The following is a 25,051-nucleotide window of genomic DNA, read 5'->3' as shown; positions in this document are numbered from 1 at the left end:
GGCTCTGGTGTGCAGGGTGGTCCTAAGTCCAAAGGGCCCCTCCAGGCCACTTCCCTTTGCCCTCCTTGGCCAACACTCAGGGCTTTTGCGACTGCTTTCCTTGCCGCTCCCTGGGAAAGGGCACTCCTTTCTTCCTTCCTTTTCCAGCTTGCCCTTAAAAAGGCAACAGGGAGTTTCTCGGCATCTGGTTGGATCCCCAAAGGCATCTGCGCTAGTGCGCTCCATCCTTACTTTGCCCAGGATTCTTGGCCCGAGAAGCAGGAGATGGTGAAGAAGGAGGAGACGATTGTGCCAAAAGAAGGGCATCTGAGTTGAGGAAGGGAAGGAGAGGAAGCAGGCAGGCTGAGGGCGGCTCTACATTGGAATACTGATGCAGTTTGGTGCCTCTTTCACTCCAGGGTGGTTCTCCTCACTCTTTTTGTGCAGGAGAATGTCCCATCAGTTCAAAACAGGACCTCGGAGAGCTCCTGGGTTGAAACCTGGGGTGCCTCCACACTGCAGGGCTATTAATGCAGTTCGACACCACTTTTAGTGTTGTGGGGTCCTGGGATTTGTAGTTTGCGCTCTTTGGCTGAAGAGCAGGAGGTCTGGGCCTTTTCCAAAGTACTAACCCTAGGATCCCCTGGCATTGAGCCATGGCAGTTAAAAGTGGTGTCAAACTGCATGAAAACCAGGTCCGGCGGCCAGATGTGGCCCCTTGGACTCTTTTCTCAGGCCCTCCTGTCTCACACCATCCTATCCTTCCTTCCTTTTCTCTTTCGTTCCTCTTTCCCTCACTCCCTCCCATCCTTACCTCCCTCTTTCTCTCTCCTTCCTTCCTTCCCTTCCCTTCCCTTCCCTTCCCTTCCCTTCCCTTCCCTTCCCTTCCCTTCCCTTCCCTTCCCTTCCCTTCCCTTCCCTTCCCTCTTTCCTCTCTCCTTCCCTCTCTCCCTCTTTCTCCCTTCCTTTTTGTCTTTCCTTCCTTCTCTATCCTCTCCTCCCTCCCTCTTTCTCCCTCCCTCCATTTCCTTCTATCCTTTCCTCCTTCCTTCTTTCTTTCCTTCCTCCTTCCCTCACTCCCTCCTTTCCTCACCTCCCTTTTTCTGTCTCCTTCCTTACCTCCTTCCTTACCTCTTTCCTCTCTCCTTCCCTCTCTCCCTCTTTCTCCCTCCCTCTATTTCCTTCTATCCTTTCGTCCTTCCTTCTCCCTTTTCCTTCCTCCTTCCCTTCCTTCTTTCCATCCTTCTCTTCCACCCATTCATCTTTCCTTCCTTCTCTCTTTCCTTCCTCCTTCCCTTCCTTTCTTCCATCCTTTCTTCTTTCTCTTTTTCCTTCCACCTTCCCTTCCTTCCATCCTTCTTTTCCACCCTTTCATCCTTCCTTCCCGTTTGTCCTTCCTTTTTTCGATCTTTCCTCCCTCCTTCCCTCTCTCTTTGTCTTTCTATCCTTCTCTTCCTCCTCTCTTCCTTCCTTCTCTCTTTCCTTCCACCTTCCCTTCCTCCCTTTCATCCTTCCTTCCCTTTTGTCTTTCCTTCCTTCTCTATCCTCCCTCCCTTCTCTCCCTCCCTCTTTCTCCCTCCCTCCATTTCCTTCTATCCTTTTGTCCTTCCTTCCTTCTCTCTTTTCCTTCCCCCTTCCCTTCCTTCTTTCCATCCTTCAGTTCCTCCCTTCTTTTTCTTCTTCCTTCCTTCCTTCCTCCTTCCCTTCCTTCCTTCCATCCTCCCCTTCCACCCTTTCATCCTTCTTTCCTTCTACCTTCCCTTCCTTCCATCCTTCTTTTCCCTTTCATCGTTTCTTTCCTTTTGTCTTTCCTTCTTTCCCTCTTTCCTCCTTCCTTCCTTCTCTTCCTCTTTGTCTTTCCATCCTTCTCTTCCTCCATTTCTTCCTTCATTCTCTCTTTCCTTCTTCCTTCCCTTCCTTCCTTCCTTCCTTCCTTCCTTCCTTCCTTCCTTCCTTCCTTCCTTCCATCCTTCTCTTCCACCCTTTCATCCTTCCTTCCCTCTCTCCCTCTTTCTCCTTCCATCCTTCTCTTCTTCCCTTTCGTCCTTCCTTCCTTCCTTCTTTCTTTCCTCCTTCCCTCCCTTCCTTCCATCACTGGTAAGCCAGTCCTTTTAGCAGGAAGTACTAGCATGCGGTCCCCAAGTTAGACAATGTCCCCAGGCCTGGTGTAGATGCTCCCGGAGTCACTCTAGGAAGTGCTTTTGTGCAGGGGAATTTCCTATCAGTGAAACCTGAGATCCATATTGAAAAAATATATTTAAATTTTCATCCTAAAACTTGAAACACAGATGCCGTAGAACGAAGCCCGAGACTCAATGCTATTTTTTTTTTGTCGTGTCAGGAGCGAACTGAGAAACTGCAAGTCGCTTCTGGTGTGAGAGAATTGGCCGTCTGCAAGGAAGTTGCCCAGGGGAGGCCCGGATGATTTGATGTTTTTATCATCCTTGTGGGAGGCTTCTCTCATGTCCCCGCATGAGGAGCTGGAGCTGATAGAGGGAGCTCATCCGCCTCTCCCCGGATTCGAACCTTCAGTGGGGTTTAACCCACTGTGCCACCGGGGGCTCCACTCAATGCTATAAAGCGAGGGGAGTTATAGTTTGGTGGAGAATACCTTGCAAAACTGCAACTCCCATTATCCCTCAAAAGAGGGGGGGGGCAAACTAAATTAATTCTACAATGTAGATGGGCAGAGTGATGTGCATTTAACCTGCTCCGAAGCCAAGGGAGATGCATGCTTTTGCAACTGGCTGATGCATCCTGGTGCAAAGGGTGGTAAATCGGGCCCTGTAATAATGAACACGAACACCAGGGAAAGGGAAGCGATGGGTCCCTGTCCATTCTTGGTCACTTTCTTCCCTCCTCGGCTGCTTCTACAACTACTTCCTTACCAGTGCAGCATATAAGGACTTGTTTACTCCCGAGTCGCAGCATCAAAGGAGCAGCTTTGCAAATGAGGCCTTGCTTCCCCCCATACATTTTTCCTTGCGATAATAATTCACCGGTCTCCCTTCTCCTCGCCTCCCGGGCCGGAGGTCACCATCACGAAACAGAGTGCCTTATATGGCTAATAAGCTCCCCGTTGGCCTTTTAAGGGTCTCCGAAAGGGGAAGGTCCGCCTCTGGGGTTTCACAGCCTGGCCGGTATTTATACCAAAGGCATCACCAGAACAGAGTCCCCCAGGAGAGGAGCCTCCCAGCAAAGCACGGTGAGTGACTTGTGCAAGGAGAGGCCAGGCCAAAGCATCCCTCCATCCGGGGCAATGCAGGAGTTCGGCTCAGCAAGGAGGGGCTTTGAGAGCATTCCATGCACCAAGAGAAGGTTGCACTTGTGCACCTTGGGGTGGAATGGGGATGCAGGAATGGATGCAGAATTATTATTGTTGTTGTGATTATTATGTTCTCCTCTTTGTGCACCCTTGGATGGGATAGGGATGCAGGAATGGAGGCAGAGTGATGATGGGGGTGATCCTTGCCCTGCATTTCTCTCTTAACGTGGTTTTAAAAGGCACCCAAAGCAGCTGTTGCTCCTGGAAAATGCGCCTCTTGTGCAACTTTGGATTTGGTGGAGATGCAAGAATGGATGCCGAATTATTATTATTATTATTATTATTATTATTATTATTATTATTTAGTATCTAGGACTGTGTGATGTGTCAGCGAATAATGCGTGCAGATCCGAGGCTAGTGGCCTTTTGCAGCTAACAGATGGTAATTTTGTCAGCACCTATTGTTTTTAAGTGCAGGCCAAGGTCTTTAGGCACTGCACCCAGTGTGCTGATCTCCACTGGGACCCCCTTGACTGGCTTGTGTCAGAGTTTTTGCAGTTCAATCTTAAAATTATCATATTGTGTAAGCTTTTCCAGTTGCTTCTTGTCGATTCTTCTGTCGCCTGGGATTGCAACATTGGTTTTTTCCCCTACTATCGTGAGCTCAGGAGTTTTGTGCTCCAAAACTCTATCAGTCTGAATTTGGAAGTCCCAGATGATGATGACGATGATAACGATGATGATGATGTTTTCCTCTTCGTGCACCTTTGAGTGGGATAGGGATGCAAAAATGGATGCAGAGTGATGATGACGGTGACGACTCTTAATATGGCTTTAAAAGACACCTAAATGAGCTTTTGCTCCTGGGAAACACTCCTATTGTGCAACTTTGGGTGGGATGGAAATACAAGAATTTATTATTATTATTATTATTATTATTATTATTATTATTATTACATTTTCCTCTTTGTGTACCTTTGGGTGGAATTGTGATGCAGGAATGGATGCAGCATGATGATGATGATGATGATGATGATGATGATGATGATGACGATTGCCCTGCATTCCTCTCTTAATGTGGCTTTAAAAGACATCTAAATCAGCTTTTGCTCCTGGGAAACACTCCTATTGTGCAACTTTGGGTGGGATGGAGATACAAGAATGGATGCAGAATAATAATAATAATAATAATAATAATAATAATAATATTTTCCTCTTTGTGTACCTTTGGGTGGGATGGCGATGCAGGAATGGATGCAGCATGGTGATGATGATGATGATGATGATGATGATGATGATTGCCCTGCATTCCTCTCTTAACATGGCTTTAAAAGGCACCCAAAGCAGCTTTTGCTCCTGGAAAATGCACCTCTTGTGCATCTTTGAGTGGGGTGGAGACACAAGAATGGATGCAGAATTATTATTATTATTAGTAGCAGTAGTACTAATACTACTACTATTAGAGGAAAACAGAATTATAACAATACTACTACTAGGGGATGTTTTCCTCTTTGTGCACCTTTGGGTTGGATAGGGATGCAGGGATGGATGCGGCGTGGTGATGATGATGATGATGATGATGATGATGGTGACAATTGCCCTGCATTCCTCTCTTAAAGGCACCCTAAGCACCTTTTGCTTCCGGAAAATGCCCCTCTTGTATAATTTTGAGTGGGGGGAGACACAAGAATTGATGCAGAATTGTTGTTATTATTATTATCATTAGTAGTAGTAGAGGTAGTAGTATTGTTATTATTGTGTTTTCCTCTTTGTGCACCTTTGGGTGGGATAGGGATGCAGGAATGGATACAGAGTGATGATGATGATGGTGATGATTGCCCTGCATTCCTCTCTTAAAGTGGCTTTAAAAGGCACCCAAAGCAGCTTTTGCTCCTGGAAAACACTCCTCTTGTACAATTTTGGATGGGATTTTGTGTGTGTGTGTCAGGAGTGACTTGAGAAGCTGGAAGTCGCTTCTGGTGTGAGAGAATTGGCCATCTGCAAGGACATTGCTCAGAGGATGCCCGGATGTTTTGTGTTTTACCATCCTTGTGGGAGGCTTCTCTCATGTCTCTGCATGGGGAGGTGGAGCTGAAAGAGGGAGCTCATCCACGCTCGGGGAAGACCTGTCGGTTTTCCATCCTGCCGGCACAAGGGTTTAACCCATTGCACCACTGGGGGCTCCTGCTTTGAGTGGGATGGAAACATAAGAATGGATGCAGAATTGTTGTTGTTGTTGCTGTTGTTATGTTTTCCTCTTTGTACATTCTTGGGTGGGATGGGCATGCAGGAAAGGATGTAGAGTAATGGTGGTGGTGGTGGTGATGCTTTTGTCTTTGGAAGCCAGACTACTAACTGGAGCTGGCTATAGGGAGCACACAATGCCTGTATTAAATCAGCTCCATTGGTTGCCAATAAGTTTCCGGTCTCACCTATAAAGTCCTGAACTGTTCAGGCCCTGCCTATCTTCATGACCACATATTCTCCTATGAATCTGCTCGAGCGTTAAGATATGCCAGGGAGACCCTCCTCTCGGTCCCACCACCATCACAAGCACAGTTGGTCGGGATGAGGGAGAGGGCCTTCTCAGTGGTGGCCCGAAACCCTTCCAGGAAGATTAGGCAGGCCACCACACTGTCCTCCTTCTGTTGAGATCTGAAGACTTGGATGTTTAAACAAGGCTTTGCAAATGCCTAGCCCCAATGGTTCACAATCAAGGGCACAGCACTGCACTTTCATCCCATGCTCTGTTCCTTAGCTACAATTTGCACTATCCTATTTCCTTGTCTTGTTTACAGTTTGGCCATATCATGCGGTAGTTGTCATTATAGGTCGCTGGGTGTTGTGGAGTTTTAAATTGCTGTTTTTATATGCTATAGTTTTGACTTTATATTGTGCTTAGATGAAGAGTTAGGGTGATTCTCCCCAATGCTTCCTCGTCTTCATCCTGGAAAGAAGTGAGGAGTGGAGTGCCATCAGCAGGGTTCTGGACCTGGAATCAGACTGGAATCAGCCCTTTCTAGGCACCGCAATTGAAGGGAGAGGTTGACTCTAAGCTGGATTACTCTGTCTAGAGGAAGAAGGTGACTCAAAGGATCAAGGGTCTAGAGCAGTGTTTCTCAACCTGGGGGTTGGGACCCCTGGAGGGGTCACCAGGGGGTGTCAGAGGGGTCACCAAAGACAGCAATCAGAAAACACAGTATTTTATGTTGGTCATAGGAGTTCTGTGTGGGAAATTTGGCCCAATTTTATCATTGGTGGGGTTCAGAATGCTCTTTGATTGTCGGTGAACTATAAATCCCAGCAACTACAACTCCCAAGGCCTATTTCCCGCAAACTCCACCAGTGTACGCATTTAGAATACTGAGTATTCGTGCCAAGTTTGGTCCAGATCCATCATTGTCCACAGTGTTCTCTGGATGTAGGTGAACTACAACTCCCAAACTCAATGCCTACCAAACCCTTCCAGCATTTTCTGTTAGCTGTGGGAGTTCTGTGTGCTAAGTTTGGTTCAATTCGATCGTTGGTGGAGTTTAGAATGCTCTTTGATTGTAGGTGAACTATAAATCCCAACAACTTCAACTCCCAAATGAAAAAATCAATCCCCGTCCCCAACCCTACCAGTATTCAAATTTGGGAGTATTGGGTATTTGTGCCAAATTTGGTCCAGTGAATGAGAATACATCCTGCAAATCAGATATTTGCATTATGATTCACAACAGGAGCAAAATTACAGTTATGAAGTAGCAAAATAATGTTATGGTTGGGGGGTCACCACAACATGAGGAAATGTATTAAGGGGTCGCGACATTAGGAAGATTGAGAAACACTGGTCTAGAGAACAAGCCCAATGAGGAGCGGCTTCAAGAGCTGTGCATGTTTAGCCTGCAGAAGAGAAGGCGGAGAGTAGACATGATGAGGGCCATGGATCAAGAGGTATGGGGAAGTCAGAGGGAGGAAGGAGCAGGCTCGTTTTCTGCTGCCCTGGAGAGTAGGACACAATTGAACAATGGCTTTGTGTTTGTCAGGAACAACTTGAGAAACTGCAAGTCGCTTCTGGTGTGAGAGAATTGGCCGTCTGCAAGGACGTTGCCCAGGGGATACCTGGATGGTTTTGATGTTTTTATCATCCTTGTGGGAGGCTTCTTTCATGTCCCCATATGAGGAGCTGGAGCAGATAGAGGGAGCTCATTCGCCTCTCCCCGGATTCGAACCTGCGACCTGTCGGTCTTCAGTCCTGCCAGCACAGGGGTTTAACCCACTGCGCCACCGGGGACTCAAAAATGGCTTCAAACGACCTGAACATTAGGAAGAACATCACTGTAAGGAGAGATATTCAGTAGTGGAACTCTTTCTCTGCCTCAAAGTGTGGTGAAGGCTTCTTCTTTGCAGGCTTTGAAGCAGAGGCTGGATGGCCATCTGTCGGGGGTGCTTTGAATGCAACACTCCTCTGGTGCATCTTTGGGTGGGATGGGGGACACCAGACTGGATGCAGAAATATTATTATTGTTGTATTTATGGTCCTGATGAGAAACAGTGGGGAGTTGGGCATTTCATTTAAAAGCCTTTCCTCTGCTTTGGTGCTTTGGCGTCTTGCTTGCAAAAAGGCACCCCAGGACTGTGCATTTGATTTGACATGGAGGACATGAAACATGTGCTTTGTCAAGGGTCAAGTGCAAATTTGGGCTTAAGTTATAAAAAAAATGGGCAGTTTGGAAATTAGGGAAAATAATGGATGACAGATGACTGGAGATGCCTTGATCCTGTATTACTGATGTCTTACCTCCCTTTCCCCCAGTTGCATTGATGCCTTTCCTCAATTGCATTGATCCCTTTCCCGGTTTCCCCCAATTGCATTGATGCCTTTCCCCAGTTGCATTGATGCCTTTCCCCAGTTGCATTAATGCCTTTCCCCAGTTACACCAATGCCTTTCCCCAGTTGCATTGATGCCTTCCCCAGTTGCATTGATGCCTTTCTCCAGTTACACCGATGCTTTTCCCCAGTTGCATTGATGCCTTTCCCCAGTTACACCAATGCCTTTCCCCAGTTACACCAATGCTTTTCCCCAGTTTATTTATTTATTTATTTATTTATGCACTTGTATACCGCTAATATCTCAGCCTAAGTCGGCGACTCATTGCGGTTTACAACACTTAAAAAACAATATTCAGTTTAAAAGCATAAAACACATATACAATACAAATTATTGGGCCACCAATAACAATCCCATGCATCTCGTAACTGGAATCGCAATCCAAAATTCATCGACCATGATTACCAATCCTTTAGTCATCACAATTCGTTGCAACGGATTAACCGAATGCTTGTTTAAACATCCATGTCTTTAATCTTTTTCGAAACACCATCAGCGAAGGGGCTGATCGTACCTCTATGGGGAGGGTGTTCCAAAGCCGAGGGGCCACCACAGAAAAGGCCCTGTCTCTCGTTCCCACCAGCCGCATTTGTGAAGCCGGCGGGATAGAGAGCAGGGACTCCCCAGAAGATCTTAGGGTCCTGGTGGGTTGATAGGCTGAGATACGTTCGGATAGATAAGTTGGGCCAGAACCGTTTAGGGCTTTAAAGGCCAATGCCAGCACTTTGAATTGAGCCCGGTAGCAGATCGGCAGCCAGTGAAGCTGGTGCAGCAGGGGAGTTGTATGCTCCCTGCGCCCCGCTCCTGTTAGTATCATGGTTGCCGCCCGTTGGACTAATTGGAGCTTCCGGGCCATCTTCAAAGGCAACCCCACGTAGAGAGCGTTGCAGTAGTCTAGGCGGGATGTAACCAGAGCGTGGACTACCGTGGCCAAGTCAGACTTCCCAAGGTACGGTCGCAGTTGGCGCACAAGTTTTAACTGTGCGAATGCTCCCCTGGTCACCGCCGAAGCCTGGGGTTCCAGGCTCAGCGATGAGTCCAGGATCACACCCAAACTGCGAACCTGCGTCTTCAGGGGGAGTGCGACCCCGTCTAACACAGGCTGTAACCCTATACCCTGTTCGGCCCTGCGACTAACCAGGAGTACCTCTGTCTTGTCTGGATTCAATTTGCATTGATGCCTTTCCCCAGTTACACCAATGTCTTTCCCCAGTTATACCAATGCCTTTCCCCAGTTGCATTGATGCCTTTCTCCAGTTACACCGATGCCTTTCCCCAGTTGCATTGATGCCTTCCCCAGTTCATAGAATCATAGAATCAAAGAGTTGGAAGAGACCTCATGGGCCATCCAGTCCAACCCCCTGCTAAGAAGCAGGAATATTACATTCAAAGCACCCCTGACAGATGGCCATCCAGCCTCTGTTTAAAAGCTTCCAAAGAAGGAGTCTCCACCACACTCCGGGGCAGAGAGTTCCACTGCTGAACAGCTCTCAAAGGAAGTTCTTCCTCATGTTCAGATGGATCTCCTTTCTTGTAGTTTGAAGCCATTGTTCCGCGTCCTAGTCTCCAGGGCAGCAGAAAACAAGCTTGCTCCCTCCTCCCTGTGACTTCCTCTCACATGTTTATACATGGCTATCATCAGAGGCGGCCCTAGATAATTTTCAAACAGCATTTTGGCACCCCCCCCCCCAACCAATTATTGATATATATTTTCTGTTCGTCGTGGGATACCGTGTGCCATATTTGGTTCAATTCCATCATTGGTGGAGTTCAGAATGCTCTTTGATTGTAGGTGAACTATACATCCCAGTAACTACAACTCACATATGTCAAGGTCTATTTTCCCCCAAGAGTGCCTCAAGAATGCCCCTGGGCACAATCAACTATACTGCAAATGCTTACTTTGCGTAAAAGGTTGCTGAGGCTTCCCCCGGACTGCTAGGGCTGTTGTGAGCCAAGGGGGCACTCCTCAAGTGGCAGTCGAGGGGCATTTACAGAGGCGCATCTGTGCCCCTGGCAAAAAAAAGTGTACTGCGACCGCTTACTTTGCATAATGGATGAGCTGCCCCTGGCTATCATGTCTCCTCTAAGCCTCTTCTTCAGGCTACACATGCCCAGCTCCTTAAGCCGCTTCTCACAGGGCTTGTTCTCCAGAGCCTTGATCATTTTAGTCGCCCTCTTCTGGACACATTCCAGCTTGTCAATATCTCTCTTCAATTGTGGTGCCCAGAATTGTTATGTTGCACTGATACCTTCCCCCAGATGCATTGATGCTTTCCCCAGTTTTCCCCTTTTGCATTTACCCAGTTGCACTGATACCTTTCCCAAGTTGCATTGATACCTTCTCCCAGTTCCATTGATGCCTTTCCCCAGTTGTACTGATGCATTTCTCCACTTGGATTGATACCTTTCCCCATTTGCATTATGCCTTTCCCCAGTTGCATTGATACCTTTCCCCAGTTGCATTGATGCCTTCCCCAAGTTGCATGGATGCCTTCCCCGGTTTCCCCCGCTTGCACTGATGCCTTTCCTGGGTTTTCCCCAATTGCACTATTGCCTTTCCCTGGTTGCATCGATGCCTTGGTGCCGGAAGAAACCAGCCCTTTGGATCCGGCTGATGCCTTCCCTGTTCTGGGGCCTGGAGGGAGGGGCCTTCAGGAAGGATTTCTTCCATTTTTGGGAAAAGACCGAGATGGACTTGGTGTTTCTGTTTACTCTCAGGCTCCTCTGGGTGATTCATGCTCAGAACGTCTGGGACGAGCAGAAAGATATTGCAAAGGATGCTGAAGGAAGCGTTGGGAGGTTTCCAGGTTGCAAAAAAAAGGAAGGAAATGGCACGAGTGTAGATACAAATGTGTGCAGCACAACAAACAGGGATGTGCTAAACACATGCTCAAGTGGATACTTTCTAGCCCTAGGGAAGTGAATCTACACCAATGTTTCTCCACCTTCCTAATGCCGCGACCCCTTAATACAGTTCCTCCTGTTGTGGTGACCCCCAACCATAACATTATTTTCATTGCTGTTGTCAAAGGCTTTCATGGCCTTTCACTGGGTTGTTGTAGTTTTTTCAGGCTATATGGCCATGTTCTAGAGGCATTCTCTCCTGATGTTTCACTTGCATCTATGGCAAACATCCTCGGAGGTAGCGAGGTCTGTTGGAACTAGGAAAAAAGGGATTTATATATCTGTGGAATGACCAGGGTGGGACAAATGATTCTTGTCTGCTGGAGCTAGGTGTGAATGTTTCAACTGACCACCTTGATTAGCATATAATGGCCTGACAGTGCCTCAAGCAAACTTTTGTTGAGAGGCGATTAGATGTCCTTGTTTGTTTCCTCTCTGTTGTTGTGCTGTTGTAATTTTAGAGTTTTTTAATACTGGTAGCCAGATTTTGTTCATTTTCATGGTTTTCTCCTTTCTGTTGAAATTGTCCACATGCTTGTGTATTTCAATGGCTTCTCTGTGTAGTCTGACATGGTGGTTGTGAGAGTGGTCCAGCATTTCTACCAGTATTAATATAATAATAACTAGCTGTCCCCTGCCACTCGTTGCTGTGGCCCAGTCTGTTGATCTGGAAAATAAAGTAATGAGAAAGTGTTGGTTTCTTATATATGTAATTTCTTTATGCTTGTGGGTAAACAGTATTTCTTGTTGTTTCTTTGTCAGTGTTGATGTGGAGAGTGTCTGGTTTGCCCACCCTAGAACATATCATTGTCCTTCTTTAAGGGTCCCTTTCAAATCTATGATACTATATCTGTTTGTGTGTGTGAATCATATCTATCTATCTATCTCTATCTATCTATCTATCTATCTATCTATCTATCTATGGCTGGATGGCTCTTTGTCAGGAGGGCTTTGATTACGTTTTCTTGCCCTGATGAAGGGAGTTGGATTGGATGGCCTTAAGTATTTTCTGTTGGTCGTGGGGGTTCTGTGTGGGAAGTTTGTCCTGATTCTGTCGTTTGTGGGATTCAGAAGCTCTTTGATTGTAGGTGAACTGTGAATCCCAGTGACTACAACTCCCAAATGTCAAGGTCTATTTTCCCCAAACTCTACCTGTGTTCATATTTGGGCGTATTGAGTGATTGTGCCAAGTTTGGTCCAGATCAATCACTGTTTGAGTCCACAGAGCTCTCTGGATGTAGGTGAACTACAACTCCCAAACGCAAGGTCAATGGCCACCAAATCCTTCCAATATTTTCTGTTGTTCTTGGGAATTCTGTGTGCCAAGTTTGGTTCAATTCCATCATTGATGGAGTTCAGAATGCTCTTTGAGTGTAGGTGAACTATAAATCCCAGCAACTACAACTCCCAAATGACAAAATCATAATTTTTTGAGTGATGGTCACTCCTTGTGTTGTGAGACGTTTTGTTGCCAAATTTGGTGTGATTTCGTTCATTGGTTCTTTTGTTTTTAAGGAACTCATTATGCACAGAGCATTTATATATATATAGATATAATACATTTTATTTATAACCCGCCACCATCTCCCCAAAGGGTACTCGGGGCGGCTAACATGAGGCCAAGCCCAAAATAATACATAATAAATACACAATAGCTGTATTTATTGGAATCTGCTTCCTTGGATAGGTCTCTCCTCCTTTGGAGGGTCTCAAGCAGAGGCTGGTTGGCCATCTGTCGGGAGGGCTTGGGTTGTGCCTTTCATGCCTGGCAGGAGACTAGATGGCATGGCCCCTGGGTTCCCTTCCATCTTTAGGATTCTAGGATTCATGCCTTTCTTTTCCTCCCTCCAGCCTTCCTTGCCCTGCCACAGCCACTCCGTAGCCCATCATCATGTGCGAAGAGGAGACCACTGCTCTCGTCTGCGACAATGGCTCCGGCCTTTGCAAGGCGGGCTTTGCGGGCGATGATGCCCCCCGCGCCGTCTTCCCCTCCATCGTGGGACGCCCAAGGCACCAGGTTTGTGGGGGCAATGCTGATGGTGCTGCCTGCTCTTGGGGGGGGGGGGCGGTCTTTAAACTGAGGCTGGATGGCCACCTGTCAGGAGGGATTAGATTGTGTCCTGTTACTTGGCAAAGTGAGTTAGACTGGATTGCCTTTGGGGGGCCCTTCCAACTCTAGGATCCTATTATTATTATTATTATTATTATTATTATTATTATTATTATTATGCAGAGTCTGGATGGCCCTCTGTTGGGAGTGATTCCATTATATCTGCCTTCCTGGCAGAAGCAGGTTGGAATAGAGGACCTTTGGTTGACCCTTCCAACTCTAGGATCCTATTATTGTTATTTCTATTATTATGTAGAGTCTGGATGGTCCTCTGTTGGGAGGGATTAGATTGTGTCCTCCTGCTTGGCAGAAGTGGGTTGACCTGGATTGCCTTTCCAACTCTACCATCCTATTATTATTATTATTATTATTATTATTATTATTATTATTATTATGCAGTGTCTGTGTGGCCCTCTCCCAGGAGGGATTAGGTTGTGTCCTCCTTACTGTCAGAAGCAGGTTGGACTGGATGGCCTTTGGGCGTCCATTCAGACCTTCGGATTTAACGTCTGGTGCTGTCTCTTCTCTGGAAGCCTTTAAGCAAAAGATGGATGGCCCTCTCTTGAGAGGCATTAGATTGTGTCCTCTTGCCTAGCAGAAGTGGGTTGGATTGGATTGCCTTTGGGGGGACTTTCCAAATCTAGGATCCTATGGTATTATGATTATTGTTATTCAGGCTATGGATGACCCTCTGTCAGGAAGGATTAGGTTGTGCATTCCTTCCTGGCAGAAGTGGATTGGACTGGATTGACTTTGGGGGGCCCTTCCAACTCTAGCATCTTATGGTATTATTATTATTATTATTATTATTATTGACACAAAAGCACAGTATGTCACAGCAAACTAGATCTATAATAATAATAATAAAAATAATAAATTATATTATTAGGTTCTTGTGGGTTTTATTATATATTATATATTATTATTATTATTATTATTATTATTATTATTATTATTATTATTATGCAGTGTTTTGATGGTCTCTCTTGGGAGGCATTAGATTGTGTCCTCCTGCCCGGCAGAACCAAAATCATAGCGTTTGATGGTGATGCAAAATACCTAGTAGGATTGCAACAGGTTGTTCTTTTCCAAAGGTAGCAGCAATGGCTGGTTTTTGAAGCCTTGCAAAACCCCTTTGACCAGCAAAGAAGGGAAGAGTAAGCAGCAGAGGCCAGGATTGTGCTTTTGGGGTATTCGTTGTGTTGTGTTTTGGGGGGACCTGTGGTTCGGGACCCTCTTTTCCTCCCTAAATCCACTCTTTTTCCTTAGTTTCTCCTCCTTTTCCTTTCCAGGGTGTTATGGTGGGCATGGGCCAGAAGGACAGCTACGTAGGGGACGAGGCCCAGAGCAAACGAGGTATCCTGACCCTCAAGTACCCCATTGAGCACGGCATCATCACTAACTGGGACGACATGGAGAAGGTAACAAGGGACTGCCTAGAACAGGCCTCCCTCCTCCTTTTCCTTCCTTCTTTTCCTGTGTCGCTTCCCTTCTCCCCTTCCTTTCTTCCTTCTTCGTCTCTCCCGTCTTCCCTCTCTTCCTCTGTTCCTTCCCTTCACTCCTTCCTGTCTTCCTTTTCTCTCCCTTTCGTGTATTCTTACTTTCTTCTCCCTCCTTCCTTTTCCTTCCTTCCTCCCTTCTCTCCCACTCTTTCTTCCATTCTCCCCTTCCTTTCCTCTCCCTTCCATGTGTTCTTACTTTCTCCTCCCTTCTTCCTTTTACTTCCTTCTTTCCCTGTGTCACTTCCCTTCTCCCCTTCCTTGCTTCCTTCTTTATCTCTCCCGTCTCCTCTCTCTTCCTCTGTTCCTTCCCTTCACTCCTTCCTGTCTTCCTTTTCTCTCCCTTTCATGTATTCTTACTTTCTTCTCCCTCCTTCCTTTTCCTCCCTTCCTCCCTTCTCTCCCTCTCTCCCTTCCCTTCTCCCCTTCCTTTCTTCCTTTCCTCTCCCTTCCATGTGTTCTTACTTTCTCCTCCCTTCTTCCTTTTACTTCCTTCTTTCCCTGTGTCACTTCCCTTCTCCCCTTCCTTGCTTCCTTCTTTATCTCTCCCGTCTCCTCTCTCTTCCTCTGTTCCTTCCCTTCACTCCTTCCTGTCTTCCTTTTCTCTCCCTTTCATGTATTCTTACTTTTTTCTCCCTCCTTCCTTTTCCTTCCTCCCTCCCTTCTCTCCCTTTCTTCCTTCCCTTCTCCCCTTCATTTCTTCCTTTCCTTTCCCTTCCATGTGTTCATACTTTCTCCTCCCTTCTTCCTATTCCTCCCTTCCTCCCTTCTCTCCCTCTCTTCCTTCCCTTCTCCCCTTCCTTTCTTCCTTTCCTCTCCCTTCCATGTGTTCTTACTTTCTCCTCCCTTCTTCCTTTTACTTCCTTCTTTCCCTGTGTCACTTCCCTTCTCCCCTTCCTTGCTTCCTTCTTTATCTCTCCCGTCTCCTCTCTCTTCCTCTGTTCCTTCCCTTCACTCCTTCCTGTCTTCCTTTTCTCTCCCTTTCATGTATTCTTACTTTTTTCTCCCTCCTTCCTTTTCCTTCCTCCCTCCCTTCTCTCCCTCTCTTCCTTCCCTTCTCCCCTTCCTTTCTTCCTTTCCTCTCCCTTCCATGTGTTCTTACTTTCTCCTCCCTTCTTCCTTTTACTTCCTTCTTTCCCTGTGTCACTTCACTTCTCCCCTTCCTTGTTTCCTTCTTTGTGTCTCCCATCTCCTTTCTCTTCCTTTGTTCACTCCTTCCTGTCTTCCTTTTCTCTCCCTTTCATGTATTCTTACTTTTTTCTCCCTCCTTCCTTTTCCTTCCTCCCTCCCTTCTCTCCCTTTCTTCCTTCCCTTCTCCCCTTCATTTCTTCCTTTCCTTTCCCTTCCATGTGTTCATACTTTCTCCTCCCTTCTTCCTATTCCTCTCTTCCTCCCTTCTCTCCCTCTCTTCCTTCCCCCCTTCCTGTCTTCCTTTTCTCTCCCTCTCATGTATTCTTACTTTCTTCTCCCTCCTTCCTTTTCCTTCCTTCCTCCCTTCTCTCTCTCTCTTCCTTCCCTTTTCCCCTTCCTTTCTTCCTTTCCTCTCCCTTCCATGTGTTCTTACTTTCTCCTCCCTTCTTCCTTTTACTTCCTTATTTCCCTGTGTCACTTCCCTTCTCCCCTTCCTTGCTTCCTTCTTTATCTCTCCCATCTCCTCTCTCTTCCTCTGTTCCTTCCCTTCACTCCTTCCTGTCTTCCTTTTCTCTCCCTTTCATGTATTCTTACTTTCTTCTCTCTCCTTCCTTTTCCTCCCTTCCTCCCTTCCTCCCTTCTCTCCCTCTCTTCCTTCCCTTCTCCCCTTCCTTTCTTCCTTTCCTCTCCCTTCCATGTGTTCTTACTTTCTCCTCCCTTCTTCCTATTCCTCCCTTCTCTCCCTCTCTTCCTTTCCCCCTTCCTGTCTTCCTTTTCTCTCCCTTTCATGTCTTACTTTCTTCTCCCTCCTTCCTTTTCCTTCCTTCCTCTCCCTCTCTTCCTTCCTTTCACTCCTTCCTTTCTTCCTTTCCACTCCCTTCCATGTTCTTACTTTCTCCTCCCTTCTTCCTTTTCCTTCCTCCTTTTCCTGTGTCGCTTCCCTTCTCCCCCTCCTTCCTTCCTTCCTTCCTTCCTTCCTTCCTTCCTTCCCTCTCCCATTTTCCCTCTCTTCCTCAGTTCCTTCCCTTCACTCCTTCCTGAATTCCTTTTCTCTCCCTTCCATGTATTCTTACTTTCTTCTCCCTCCTTCATTTTTCTTCCTTCTGTCCTCCCTTCCTTCTCCTTCCCCCTTCCCTTTTGAATGTGAGAGGGTTGGACTAGAGGACCTCTGGCTTTCCCTTCCCTGCCATTTTTGGCTTCAGCTCTAACCACCTTTCTTCTTTGCTCCTCCAGATCTGGCACCATTCCTTCTACAATGAGCTGCGTGTGGCTCCTGAGGAACACCCCACACTTCTCACAGAGGCCCCCCTGAACCCCAAGGCAAACCGGGAGAAGATGACACAGGTGAGGCCCCCTTCCTTCCTCCACTTTCCCTGAGCATTGGCCACTCAATCCACTTTGAAGGCAGATGACTCAAAAGGCGGATTTCCTCCCTTTCTTTGGTGTGAGACTAGATGGCCTTTGGGGGCCCCTTCCTGATGGGTACTGCAGTCCAACGACCTTTGGGATGGACCTTCTGAGACGATTGTGGGTCCGCTTTGAGCCTCCTTGTGGAGGGAAAAGTTGGGCATAAACTAACATAAACATAATAATAATCTTTATATCAAATCTCAGCCTTCGTATGTTTGTGTTTCCAAAACTCGAAAAGTTGTCATTTGATTGACGTGACATTTCGACACAACATTGCATTCCAATGCACGTGTGTTTATGTAGTAAAATGAAATTTTGACCCAACGCTGCATTCAAATACACACGTGTATTTAGAGTAAAACTAGCAGTCAGGGTATAGACAAAGTGGAATCTGTGATGCCCAAAGCAACCACTCTCAGCGTAGCTTTTCTTTTACCTCAGCAATATAATGAGCTCTAGCAACCAACTGACCTGGGGGTGGTGACGGCTGACAGGGAGCTTTGGCGTGGGCTGGTCCATGAGGTCACGAAGAGTCGGAGACAACTGAACGAATGAATAACAACAGCAACCAATCGCTGTTGCACTGCTTTCCTTTTACCTCAGCAGTTAAAGAAATAACAACCTGTTGCAGAGCAGCTTTCATTTTACCACAGCACTATGAGAAATACCAACCAATCACAGAGCAGCTGTCATTGCACCTCAGCAGTATAAGTAATGAAAGTTGAGATGTGACTGCTTGCTGTTGGCATACCACTCATTCTGACTGACATGACATTCAACTACTAACGACGTCAATTTCCAATATTTATTTTTATTTATTTATTTACTGTATTTGTATACCGCCTTTCTCAGCCAATCGGCCACTCAAGGCGGTTTCCAACAAATCAGCACATATAAAAGCATAGTACAGATTAAAACATTAAACAATATAAAACACCACAAAAGCAATAAAAACAACATCATTAGCAACTCATTATTATCAAGCATTGTCCAGTTCCATTGTCAAATCTTTCGATTTCCTATATTAGCTACTCTGCATTTGTAAATGCTTGCTCGAACAGCCATGTTTTAACATTAAGAGAGAGGGAGCAGATCTAATCTCCCTAGGGAGGGTGTTCCATAGCCAAGGAGCCACCACTGAGAAGGCCCTGTCTCTCGTCCCCGCCAAACATACTTGAGACAAAGGCGGGACCAAAAGCAGGGCCTTCCCAGATGATCTTAGAGTCCTTAATGGTTTGTAAGGGGAGACCCGTTCGGACAGGTAAGTTGGGCCTTGCGTACGCTATGACTATCAATAAAGCGCAGTGTTGCGCCTCAGCAGGAGTTCACCTTACTCACAGCACTCACCAGGAATAATGAGGTAAACATCCAAGTGTTAATAAAGAAAGCAAGTCTCAAAGGCAATAGGTAAATCAAAAAACAAACAATATAGACACAGTAACGCAAGGCAGGGTATTGAACTGAATGATGTGTTTTTGCTATGAATCTATATTTGCAATAATACTTTTATTTACTATGTCATTCATTTAATATCTGACTGAGACACAGTGAAGCGTGGTTGGGTTTAGCTAGTAATAACAATAATAATATTGGGAATGTGTCAAGAGGGGCACCCCTAAATCCCTCCCTTTCCTTCTCTCCTAGATCATGTTTGAAACCTTCAATGTCCCCGCCATGTACGTCGCCATACAAGCCGTCCTATCCCTTTACGCTTCTGGGAGAACCACAGGTGAGAGGCAATGCGCCCAAAATCACAGTTTTGGCACACAAAAAACCCCTATGCGCTGATCTGGAGAAGACATTCCACTTCCGGCTTGGCTTCAATGTTTTGAAGATATTCATCATTCCAGCGGCTGCTGATACTAGGCCTGCATTTATGTAGGAACCTTCCATATGTTTTGGGTGGCAGCTTTCAGAAACGTTCTCCAAGATGCCACATCCAATTAGCAATAGGTTTTGGAAAAGCCCCTTTTAAGTTCGGATTAAAACCCAGAGCAGATTCGCTGCTCCCTTGCTATGGCTGGCATCAGGCATCCATCCATGAAAGCCTTCAACAGTACATTGAACATGCTTACCTTATTTTCAGAAAATCTATTATGCTTATTTATTTATTGTGTCAGGAGTGAGCCAAACCAGTTGTATTGTATTAAAAAACAAACAAACAAAACACAAAAAATTGCAGACTTGGTATTCTCTTAAATGTCCTTTTTTTAAAAAAAAATTAAAATTTTATTTTGAAAAAATAATACACCAACTATATATGTTGCAAAAATATACACCTACACAAACAAACACACATAAACAAACAACCCTCCATACAGTTACCCCTCCACCCACCCCCAGTGCTACCCACCACCTTGACTTAAATGTCCTTTGACCAGTATCTGGACACTATCTGGTGTTGCGGCAAGAAGGTCCTCGATTGTGTATGTAGCAGGGCTCAGGTTGCATTGCAGTAGGTGGTCTGTAGTTTGCTCTTCTCCACACACGCATGTCGTGGATTCCACTTTGTAGCCTGATTTCTGAAGGTTGGCTCTGTATCTCGTGGTGCCAGAGCGCAGTCTGTTCTGTGCCTTCCAAGTCGCCCAGTTTTCTGTGTGCCCAGGGGGGAGTCTCTCATTTGGTACCAGCCATTGATTGAGGTTCTGGGTTTCAGCTTGTCACTTTTGGTGGTGGGAAAAAGTGAGTAGTGTCTTTCTTTTCTGCAGAGATACATGCAATATATCCATTTAAAAGCAACACCGGCTTGTGAGTGGTCATTTAATATTGTTATATAGATCCTACAGTCTTACAGACTCTCACTTGCTGAGGTGTTCCAGCGAGTGTCTCTGTAGATATTAGAAAACTATTTCTTGATCTAAGTCGTTGACGTGCTGGCTAATATCCAAACAGGGGATGAGCTGGAGATGTCACTACCTTGGTCCTTTCACTATTGATTGCTACTTCCCTGCGATCGTCAGGTGGTGCAATACCGGCTAAACAGTGTAGTTTCTCCAGTGGTGTAGGGCACAGACACCCCGTGATAATGCGGCATGTCTCATTAAGAGCCACATCCACTGTTTTAGCATGGTGAGATATGTTCCGCACTGGGCATGCATACTCAGCAGAGGAGTAGCATAGCGCAAGGGCAGATGTCTTCACTGTGTCTGGTTGTGATCCCAAGTTGTGCCAGTCAGCTTTCACATGATATTATTTCTAGCGCCCACTTTTTGCTTGATATTCAGGCAGTGCTTCTTGTTGGTCAGAGCACGATCCAGAGTGACTCCCAGATATTTGGGTGTGCTGCAATGCTCCAGTGGGATTCCTTCCCAAGTCATCCTCAGAGCTTGGGATGCTTGTCTGTTCATAAGATGAAAAACACATATCTGTGTTTTAGATGGGTTAGGAATCAGCTGGTTTCTCGGTGTTAGGCAGTAAGAGCACCTAGAGCTTCAGAGAGCTTCTGTTCAACCATCTCAAAGCTCCCTGCTTGAGCAGTAATGGCACGATCATTAGCTTAGATGAAGCTCTCTGTCCCTTCTGGCAGTGGCTGGTCATTTGTGGAAATGTTGAACATTGATGGAACAAGCATGCTCCCCTGAGGCAGGCCGTTCTTCTGTTTCCGCCATCTGCTTCTATGGCCTCGGAACTCAACAAAAAAAGCTCCTGTTTTGTAGTAGATTTCCTATGGGGAGGGTGAGATGGTAATCCTTTGTGATATTATACATTTTACTTAGGAGGAGGCAGTGGTTAACATTTATGCTTATTGCACATGAATCTATCTATCTATCTATCTATCTATCTCGCAGCAGTATAGTCATGGTGAGGCCATAATGGGTCTTTGCAGCTGGAGACGGGGTTGCCTACCTGTTCAAAGCCTGTCTCTTTGCTCCATTGCAGGGATCGTGTTAGACTCAGGCGATGGTGTGACACACAATGTGCCCATTTACGAAGGCTATGCCCTGCCCCACGCCATCATGCGCCTGGACCTGGCTGGCCGCGACCTGACCGACTACCTCATGAAGATCCTCACCGAGAGGGGATACTCCTTCGTCACCACTGGTAAGTAGGTTATAACAAAAACAACAATGGTAACAACAACAGATCCTTTGGCGGAAGTAAGTCTTGCATAGCTTTGCAAACACTAAAGCCTGGTCTGGATTCGCTGCCCCATCGACATGGCATCCCTGGAGCTGGTTTCAGATACGACCCCATTTCCAATTTCTTTGTTTACTAATATTTATGTTAGACTTTAACAATGTCGTCTAATATAGTATGTCTTTGTGCCCAGTATCTCTGGGGACTTTTTACATGACGGAATGTGCCCACCCTTTCCCTGCATTTCCAACCTTCACTCCATTGCCGGGGTCATTCTCCAGGGGGTTGCAAAGGGTGATGGTGGCCTTCTTTGGGGCCCTCTTTGGGGCCCTTTCCCTCCCTTGGGGTCTAAGCCCACGCACCTTCCTCCCTCCCTCTGCAGCCGAGCGGGAGATCGTGCGCGACATCAAGGAGAAGCTATGCTACGTGGCGCTGGACTTTGAGAACGAGATGGCCACCGCTGCCTCCTCCTCCTCCCTCGAGAAGAGCTATGAGCTCCCCGACGGGCAGGTCATCACCATCGGCAATGAGCGCTTCCGCTGCCCAGAGACCCTCTTCCAGCCCTCCTTCATTGGTGAGACAATGGGGGGAATCGGGGCGCTTCGTTCTATGATTGAAGCACTGGATGGTCATCTCTTGGGAGGGATCAGATGGTGTCTCCCTGCCTGGCAGAATGAATTGGACAAGATGACCTTTGAGTATTCCTCCAACTCTAGGATTCTATGAGTCTGTGATTGTGGGGCTGGATGGCCATCTGTTGGGAGGGATCCAGTGGAGATTTCCTGCCTTGCAGAAGTGGGTGGCACTGGATGACCTTTGAGGTCCTTCCCAACTTGGGCTCTATGACTCTATGGTTGAGGGCTGAATGGCCATTTGTCGAGATTGATCAAATTGTGTTTTTCTGCCTGTCAGAATGGGTTGGGCTAGATGACCTTTGAGGTCCCTTCCATCTAGGACTCCATGACCCTATGACTGAGGGGCTGGATGACCATCTGTCGAGATAGATCAAATGGTGTTTTTCTGCCTTCCAGAATGGGTTGGGCTAGATGACCTTTGAGGTGCCTTCCATCTAGGACTTTATGACCATATGATTGAGGGTCTGGATGGCCATCTGTCGAGACAGATCAAATAGTGTTTTTCTGCCTGCCAAATGGGTTCAGCTAGATGACCTTTGAGGTCCTTCCCAACTCTAGGGTTCTATGACCCTATGATTTAGGGTCTGGATAGCCATCTGTTGAGATAGATCGAATGGTGCTTTTCTGCCTGACAAATGGGTTGGGCTAGATGATCTTTGAGGTCCCTCCCAACTCTAGGGTTCTATGAGTCTATGATTGAAGGGCTGGATGGCCATCTGTTGAGAAGTATCAAACTGTGTTTTCCTGCCTGCCAAATGGGTTCAGCTAGATGACCTTTGAGGTCCTTCCCAACTCTAGCGTTCTATGGGTCTATGATTGAGGGACTGTATGGACATCTGTTGAGATGGATCAAACAGTGTTTTCCTGCCTGCCAGAATGGGTTGGGCTGGATGACCTTTGAGGTCCCTCCCAATTCTAGGGTTCTGGATGGCCATCTGTTGGGAGGGATCCAGTGGGGACTTCCTGCCTTGCAGAAATGGTTTGGACCAGATGACCTTTGAGATTCCTCCCAACTCTAGGGTTCTATGAGTCTATGCTTCCGGGGCTGGATAGCCATCTGTCGAGACGGATCGAACGGTGTTTTCCTGCCTGCCAGAATGAGTTGGGCTAGATGACCTTTGGGGTTCCTTTCCAAGTATGATACTCTGGAGGACCCTGAGGTTCACCAAGAGCCTACTGTAGTATTAAACTTGGTGAATTCTGCAGTATGGACTCCCCTTAAGGGCTCTCTTTCTTCCCGCAGGCATGGAGTCAGCGGGGATCCACGAAACGACGTACAACTCCATCATGAAGTGCGACATCGACATCCGCAAAGACCTCTACGCCAACAACGTCCTTTCGGGGGGCACCACCATGTACCCCGGCATTGCTGACCGCATGCAGAAGGAGATCACTGCCTTGGCTCCCAGCACCATGAAGATCAAGGTGGGTCCCCACAAGAGAGAGACCCTATTGACTTGAATTCCGGCAGGGTTGGGGGGGGGTGATTTTGTCATTTGGAAGTTGTAGTTGCTGGGATTTATAGTTCACCTACAATCAAATAGCATTCTGAACTCCACCAACGATGGAATTGAACCAATCTTGGCACACAGAACTCCCATAACCAAGAGAAAATACTGAAAGGGTTTGGTGGGCATTGACCTTGAGTTTGGGAGTTGTAGTTCACCTACATCCAGAGAGCACTGTGGACTCAAACAATGATGGATCTGGACCAAACTTGGCACCAATACTCAATGTGCTCAAATGTAAACACTGGTGGAGTCTGGGGGAAATAGATCTTGGCATTTGGGAGTTGTCGTTGCTGGGATTTATAGTTCACCTACAATCAAAGAGCATTCTGAACCACAATAACAATGAAATTGAAGCAACCTTGGAACAATACGCCCAAATGTGAACACTGGTGGAGTTTGGGGAAAATAGATCTTGACATTTGGGAGTTGTAGTTGCTGGGATTTATAGTTCACCTACAATCAAAGAGCATTCTGAACTTCACCAATGATGGAATTGAATCAAACTTGGCACACAGAACTCCCGCGACCAAGAGAAAATACTGGAAGGGTTTGGTGGGCATTGACCTTGAGTTTGGGAGTTGTAGTTCACCTACATCCAGAGAGCACTGTGGACTCAAACAATGATGGATCTGGACCAAACTTGGCACCAATACTCAATGTGCTCAAATGTAAACACTGGTGGAGTCTGGGGGAAATAGATCTTGGCATTTGGGAGTTGTCGTTGCTGGGATTTATAGTTCACCTACAATCAAAGAGCATTCTGAACTTCACCAACGATGGAATTGAATCAAACTTGGCACACAGAACTCCCACGACCAAGAGAAAATACTGGAAGGGTTTGATGGGCACTTACCTTGAGTTTGGGAGTTGTAGTTCACCTACCTCCAGGGAGCACTGTGAACTCAAAAATGATGGATCTGGACCAAACTTGGCACCAATACTCAAAATGCCCAAATGTGAACACTGGTGGAGTTTGGGGAAAATAGATCTATGTTCCCCAAACTCCACCAGCTATTTTGGGGTCCTGGGAATTGTAGTTTAGCTGCCCTGAGTCCCCAAAGAAGGATGGGATGGGATACAAATAAAGTTTGGGAAGAGACGTCCAAAGGTCTTGGAAAACTACAACTCCCGTGGCTTTGTTTCATTGAGCCCCAGCAGTTCAAGTGGGGCCAAGCCACGTCCATTCAACGATGTAGCCGCCCGCTCTTGGTTGCAAAGGCCTTGGCCCTTGACTCTTCTTTCTGTCCTCCTTTGCAGATCATTGCGCCTCCAGAGCGGAAGTATTCTGTCTGGATCGGGGGCTCCATCCTGGCCTCGCTCTCCACCTTCCAGCAGATGTGGATCAGCAAACCCGAGTACGACGAAGCCGGGCCCTCCATCGTCCACCGGAAATGCTTCTAAGACCGCCCAACGCAGAGCCCAACACGGAGGGACCCCCTTCTTTTGCAGCTCTTCCTAGCCCTCTTCTCTCCCCTTGAAAAGCATTAAAAGCCTTTTTTCAAGCCACCGTCGCCTGTGCCTCTTTCGTCCGGATAGCGTGCTGTTCCCGTTGCATTGCGCCTTGTCACAACATTTGTGACGCGTTCTGTTCCTGGTTTGAAAGTGTTATTTCTGTTTCATTATGCGGTCCTTCCTTTGAAAGTCGTTGTTCCC

General features: G+C 46.7%; 1 protein-coding gene across 1 annotated transcript; it reads left to right on the top strand.

Annotated features, from left to right (window-relative positions):
• The first annotated feature begins 3,079 nt into the window (after positions 1–3,079).
• Positions 3,080–24,904, top strand: LOC132782420 (actin, gamma-enteric smooth muscle). The gene is made up of 9 exons (XM_060787215.2): positions 3,080–3,184; positions 12,877–13,042; positions 14,428–14,556; positions 16,999–17,109; positions 18,820–18,904; positions 21,055–21,216; positions 21,635–21,826; positions 23,131–23,312; positions 24,656–24,904. Exons 2-9 carry the CDS (start codon positions 12,917–12,919, stop codon positions 24,797–24,799), a joined length of 1,131 nt encoding a protein of 376 aa, XP_060643198.1. The 5' UTR covers positions 3,080–3,184; positions 12,877–12,916; the 3' UTR covers positions 24,800–24,904.
• The last annotated feature ends 147 nt before the right edge of the window (positions 24,905–25,051 follow it).

Source organism: Anolis sagrei, chromosome 7, assembly GCF_037176765.1.
Source record: "Anolis sagrei isolate rAnoSag1 chromosome 7, rAnoSag1.mat, whole genome shotgun sequence".
In the NCBI taxonomy this organism is placed as follows: Eukaryota; Metazoa; Chordata; class Lepidosauria; order Squamata; family Dactyloidae; genus Anolis; species Anolis sagrei.
This window is presented reverse-complemented; position numbering and strand designations above follow the sequence as displayed.

Excerpts from the sequence above, each read along its gene's own strand:
- LOC132782420 (XM_060787215.2), top strand. The coding sequence starts at position 12,917 with ATGTGCGAAGAGGAGACCACTGCTCTCGTCTGCGACAATGGCTCCGGC. Across the intron at positions 14,557-16,998 it reads ACTGGGACGACATGGAGAAG|ATCTGGCACCATTCCTTCTA; the intron begins GTAACAAGGGAC and ends TTGCTCCTCCAG. Across the intron at positions 21,827-23,130 it reads CTTCCAGCCCTCCTTCATTG|GCATGGAGTCAGCGGGGATC; the intron begins GTGAGACAATGG and ends TTCTTCCCGCAG.